The sequence below is a fragment of the Hipposideros armiger genome, unplaced genomic scaffold (genome assembly GCF_001890085.2).
Source record: "Hipposideros armiger isolate ML-2016 unplaced genomic scaffold, ASM189008v1 scaffold_404, whole genome shotgun sequence".
In the NCBI taxonomy this organism is placed as follows: Eukaryota; Metazoa; Chordata; class Mammalia; order Chiroptera; family Hipposideridae; genus Hipposideros; species Hipposideros armiger.
Genome location: NW_017731754.1, coordinates 753,653 through 759,713, shown reverse-complemented (window position 1 = coordinate 759,713; position 6,061 = coordinate 753,653). Strand labels below are relative to the sequence as shown.

General features: G+C 48.8%; 1 protein-coding gene across 1 annotated transcript in view; it reads right to left on the bottom strand.

The window, feature by feature from the left end:
- Positions 1 to 6,061, bottom strand: part of PNLDC1 (PARN like ribonuclease domain containing exonuclease 1) — a 28,699-nt gene that overhangs the window by 3,209 nt on the left and 19,429 nt on the right. Inside the window, exons 9-16 of the mRNA XM_019663757.1 lie at positions 5,787 to 5,930; positions 5,208 to 5,277; positions 3,476 to 3,561; positions 2,209 to 2,264; positions 1,269 to 1,333; positions 714 to 767; positions 497 to 539; positions 85 to 88 (exon numbers count right to left, since the gene is read on the bottom strand). Of these exons, the coding sequence (XP_019519302.1) occupies positions 85 to 88; positions 497 to 539; positions 714 to 767; positions 1,269 to 1,333; positions 2,209 to 2,264; positions 3,476 to 3,561; positions 5,208 to 5,277; positions 5,787 to 5,930 (522 nt within the window). The remainder of the gene's footprint in view (positions 1 to 84; positions 89 to 496; positions 540 to 713; positions 768 to 1,268; positions 1,334 to 2,208; positions 2,265 to 3,475; positions 3,562 to 5,207; positions 5,278 to 5,786; positions 5,931 to 6,061) is intronic.

Below are 6,061 nucleotides of genomic sequence, written 5' to 3'. Positions count from 1 at the left end.
GGGGAAATGCAGTTACAATTCCAACCCGGGGTTTTAAGAGCCTCTCCCGTGTGCCTGGTTCCAACGCACTGCCTTTGCCCCTACCTGACTGTGTGGACCCCAAGGATGTGTCATTTACTGACCTGAACACGCAGCCCTCCTGCCTCGCTGTGACCTACGCGGTTATGAGAAATGTGGCGACAGGCAGAGCAAGTGTACCTCGCTGGGCAGCACCGCAGCGGGCGTGAGAACCTAAGCCTGATGCCACTGTCTTGGCCTGACACGTGTATTTTCCCAACGCCGCCAAGACAGGAGGCAAGGGGCCAGGACCAGCATGGGAGCAGGGGCGCCAGACAGGCCACACTGGAAGGAAGTTGCTGCCCACTCAGGGACTACCTTCACGCAGTGACACTCTGCGTTCCCCCTTCTCTGGGCGCCCCGAGGTCTGGGCTGGCAGCGAGGCTGGAACAGATCCAGACCACTGAGCAACCACAGGACGAAAAGAAGGAACACTCACCCATGCACTCTCCACAGAAGCAAGTGTGCCACTTTCAAAAGAACTGGAAGGAAAAGGCTAGAGACGTAATAGATGGCAGGGCTCAACCTCATCACCTCATCAAAACGTGCAAACTCATGCTTTCTTTCCACCCCGAGATACGTGGAGAGCCCAGGGGTGGCGGGGGATTATCCCAAATAAAACATGAGTCTCCTTTTAAAAGGACAGCAGCTCTCACCTGATCCGCAGAGGAAGGCATCATACGCTGCTTCATGAGGGTACTTGGTCTCAACTGAGACATTGTTCCAGAATCAGGAGAGAGAGGCAAGCAGCGATTAGAACGTGGACTGGGAAAGGAGGCTCGCCTCCACGCTCATGTCACACTCCTACGGGCTGTGCACACACCACCATCCCCGCCCGGGTTCCATCCCCAGTGGGCCGTGCGCACACAACCACCAGCCCTCGCTCCTCCAGAAAGCCCCTCCCACCCACACCCCCTCTTCACCCCCGTCCTCCCCATGGCGGCATGAGCACCCACGGAAGGAGGACGCAGAGAGCCACGTTTCCCAACAGACTGACCACCACGGCCGCCCCCGGGACCTCTGATACCTCTGGAGTCACTCCCTCCGAGGGAGGGGACTGCTGGGAGCTTGGCTCAGGAAAACGGTGGCAGGAAACCCACATGGCCTCCCACACACCTGCCACCTGGGGGGCGGGCCTTAGCTCGCGGGCCTTAGCTCGCGCACCTCAGTGCTTTGCCAACTGCGGAGGAGCACGGCTCATGGGCACGTACCGTATTTTTCACACTTGCTTGCGTGAATAATCACTGGCCCAGAATTCTTGGTGGGATTCAAGTCACTATTAGAGACATGGAATAGAGACATTCATTGAAAACAATCCCCCTTGTTTTCCCCTCATGCTCTTAGGTTCATATCAACAAAAATGTCCTCAGTTCTGGGACATCTTTTAAAAAAAAAAAAAACAGCAGCAGCAGCAGCAGCAGGGATGTAGGCCTGGGCAGATAAGGTCTGGTAACCAGGCAACAGGACAAGTGAAAGAGCAGCGGGCACGAGGCTTGTCTGGGTGGCTCTGAGCATCTATCAGACGCTTAACGCGAGCCTGGGCACCAGGGTGAACGATGATGCCAACTGTGCCCTCAGGCCTGGCTGTCCAGTGCTCTGAAGGACAGCGATGAGAGCACCTGCGTCCTAGAAACAGCGCCAAGGGCATGACGGTGCGCTCCGAAGGTCAGGGACTCACCTAGGTATTGGCATCATTCATTCATGCAAAATGTTTAATGTGCACCTACTATGCCTTGCACTGCTGGAGGCCCCAGAGAAACATCAAAAGAAAAAAAAAGAGAAACAAAAAACAACCCTGTTCCCATGGAGCTCATCATTCCAATAATCGGAAACAGATAAAAGAAAAAACCCTGGCTGACAGACAGAAAATACATCATGAAACAGCAGTGGGTATTTTACCAGGTTCCCTCCCCTTTGGAACAGGGTTTCTCAACCTCAGCACCAGAAGCATTTTGGGCTCGAGAATTCTGTGTTGGACCGGGGGTGGGTGGGTGGGGGTCCTGTGCATCCTGGTCTCTACTTACTAGATGCCAGTAGCACCCTCAGTTCTAACAACCAGCAAGTCTCAGCATTGCAAATGTGTCCTGGGAGCAAAGCCGCCCGACAGGGAGCCCCTGCTCTCCAAGCAGCTGCCAACCATAGCGTCCTTACCTGTTTAGGACTTCATAGACTTCGGAAAGATTTGACACCCTTGGGAAATTCAGCTCCTGTAATTATGGAAAACAAATTAGGCAGAACAAAAGGTTTGTGCTTTTGTTTATTATCTGCTTTAGGAATTATCAAATGGCCATTAAAATGACCTGGAAAATGCCAACTCCCACAGCCTTTTCTCTCTCTTCAAACATGCCCATCCTTATTCCTCACTTACGATGCCAGGGTACCTAGTGTCCTTGGATCGGGTCCCTGTAAGGGACGCAATAACCCAGGCCGGAAACAGCTGCCACGAACAGTTCACACCATCTTCCTTCAAAGACAAGTGTTTAAGGAGTTCTAGAAACACAGGACTCCAAGGCGCCAGACCCAGGCCAAGGACATGTGTGTAGGTCAGCAGGCATTCTAAAGACCAGAGGGCCTTGGAAAATGCCAGGTCACCACGTCCGACAGTGCATTTCATCTTGTGTGGAAAGGAGCGCCATTGGTTTGCTCAGATCAGCCCCCACACGCTCCCCGCTTCGCCCAGGACTCGGTGACATGGAGACGAGCAGCGTCACAGGACCGGCCAGAGCTCAAAATGTGTGAAGGACACAAGGCGCGAGTCTGGGCCAGAGGGACCAAGCAGCCCCGTCGAATTTTTGCGGCTCCCTTACTGAACAATTAACTTTAAGGCTTTAAAACGTGGATCCAATTCCCCTTTCTCTGTTCCTCAGTTTAACTTCTAAACAGCCTTTAACCAGCTGGCGTGTCCCTTTTCCACGTGTGGTGCACAACAGAAGTCACCCGAGAGGGTCAGCAATACCGCCCGCCGCCCCTCCAAACCAGAGGGGCCACCAGGAGGGCCCAGGTGTCAGCACTTAGCTTCCCAGGTGATTCTAATAGGCTGTCAAGGTTGCAAACCCAGGACCTTAAATTAAGGCGCAGATATTTTCTCAAGAGGGGACCCCCCCACCCCCACAGTCTTTAAGCATGTTGTAAATATTTACCAGGCGTGTTATCAAGCTCTAGAACAAGTTCTGTTGTCCCAGCTAAATAAGCACATGAACTATACACAAGTCAGTCAAAGCATGGGCACTTGAAAGAGGAAAAGACAAAATTGATATATAAGCTGATAAGACCCAGCCGTGCTGAGACAGAAAAGGAAACCGATACCAGTTATAACATATGAGAAAAGAGTACAAGGAACACTTTGTTTTTTAAGAGAGAGAAAGCTAAGTGTTATTGGGACAAAGCATTCCTTACACAATGCAATTTCATTTGGTACCTTCCAGATATCCTTTGTCACATTCTTGGTATCGATGAGGACAGGAAACAGGTTGTGGATATTCAGCTTAAATTGATTGTAGCTTTCTGAAGAGAAAGGCCCAGTTAGTGAGAAGTGAGTTTGTGGATAAACATAGGAAGGCGAGTTTTCCCACCTAGCTTGTCACCAGCCAGTTAATAAATAAAGCAAACAAAATAGGAACTGAAAACATCATTACTCCTAATCATTAAGGATTTCTAAATCCAACCTGCCACCCTCATTTGTGATAGTAAAAGCCAAATGGTTTTCCATTAAATTCAGGGCACCGTTATTGCCAACATTAGTTCATGTAGTTTGCAAAGTTCTAGCCAATGGAAAAAGGAGAAAAGGGTGTTATTGGAAAGGCAGATACGAATTCATCAATTGTAAATGACTGCTCAGAGAAAAATCAGCTAAAAGTCATTATAATGAGAGCCAAGTGCCCCGATAAAAAAGAAAATCTTTAACTACTAATTGGTATATTTATCAAAATTATACCTGCATGTCGTTTAAAGAGGTTTACTGCAGAAACAAACCGCACAACCCCTGCTACCCTCCTCTCACTACCCTCCCTTTTACTCCTCCCCAAAGGCAACTGCTTTCACTTCTGTTCTTTGGGTGTTTATCCCCACTTTTCTAAACAACACATGTATGCAGACGGGTGATTTTCCCAGTTTTCGGCATTTAACTACTGGCTTCCCACTGTGTGAAATGACAGCTACCTTTCACTCCACAGCCAGCACCCCGTCACTGCACCACAGGCACGTTATTCACAGGGGCCACCCGGCGTTCTCCAGCGACTTGTCCTTTCTTGCACAGCTTTTGTTCTCCCAGCACTTTTTCTGCTTTGCAGTTTGGTTCGCTTAGTGTTTTAGTGAGTGCTTATAATTATTTTTACCTCTAACTCTCCCCCAATTCTCTCAAGATGCTCAAACTGAGGTGTTTTATCATTCCTTGGGGGAAATCTCCTAGAACCTTCCCACCCCTTTGAATCTAGACCAGTGTTCTCTGGACATTAGTTCATTTCATCCCACCCAACTCTATGGTATTGGCACCATTACTACCCCCACTTCAGAGGCAAGGAAACTGAATGGGTCTGTAACGTAACTTGCTGGACAGCACACACGTAACGGGGATGAGGACTGAAGCATAGCTCCTAACTGCTAACCACACTGCTGTATGCCCAACAGTGGCATGTCACGGAAAGCTATGCTACAGCCGTAACACAAGGCCACACAGCCATTAAAAGCACATGTATTAGGTTAATGACACAAGTAAATCTTTTCGGTAAGTTAAAAAAAAAAAAAAGCCATACAGAAAATCGAATACACAGTGTCATCAACTATAATATGTAAAAACTCACAACAGAGGAAAAGCCAAGTGTCGGGATTATTGCTGACAGTACAGGCGGCCTGTCTCCTTCACACATTTCTGATTTTGCCAAGTTTTATACAATGAGACTAAACAACTTCTGTAATGGGGGAGGAGGAGCAATTTAAGCGTAAGTTTTCTCCCTGAGAAAGTCCCCCCGTGGTCTTCCACTTGGGGAAAATGGTAAACGGCACAGATCTGCCGGACCTCCCAGAAACCGACGGACCCTGGAGAGGGTGGAGTGTGCACGTAGGGGCTACTTGAGGAGCGTGACTCTGGGCCAGTCCCCTTGCCAGATGGCAAACTGGGATCAAAGGAAGGAGCCTGACGGGTCTGCCCCTACCTGGGAGAGGTCTGAAGAACTTCTCATGGAGATGCAGCAGGTCCATCATCATATTATGTCCCACTAAGGGCTACTTGGGAGAAATTGACAGGTGAGAGGAATGAAATGTTAAAAATCATACCAACAGACATCATGGACTAACAGTCTCTTGCCAAGAGGGTAGCTTTAGAACCCACTGCAACTCTGACCACACAGTAAGTCCATCCCCATGAAAAGTAGCCCAATTGCTTAAATTCCAGAAAAGAAGAAAAGCAGTGAGTAGGAGGGACTTGAGGCCAGGGCCACGTGGGAATCTGAACTGGGAAGCAGACGCGTTCAGCTCCCCAAGTAGTTTTAGGTCAATTTGTATTGGAATGCCTATGTGCCTGAAAGGAACAAAGAAATAGTAATATTTCATACGGACAGTCTTCCCCCAAATTAATCTATTATGATTTGATGAAAGCAAAGTTAGCTCCATAAGGCCCATTACCAGCAAGAAGGAATCGCTTATCTCAAGGAATTTTGTTGATAGTCCCATCAGCATTACAGCCAGAAATACAAAAGACTGCTCCAGACCAAGAAGAGAGATATTTTTCCTACCTTCTGGGCTTTCACCAGCATCTGGAAAAACACAGAAAAGCCCCTCGCAGAGAGAAGGATCTTCTCCTTCCAACAGCTCTCTCGATCACAAGAGTTGTTCTCAAGATACCAGCGATGTTGTTTACTCACTTTCTTCACTATCACCTGAAATGAAATGTAGAGACCAGTTCCCTGAATCCTGGGAATGAAGCCAAAGTGGTTCTTCATCTCAAAAGAGAAATGGGAGTGGGGGGAAGGGCAGGTGGAGGGGAGAGAGAGAGAGATAGAGAGAGAGA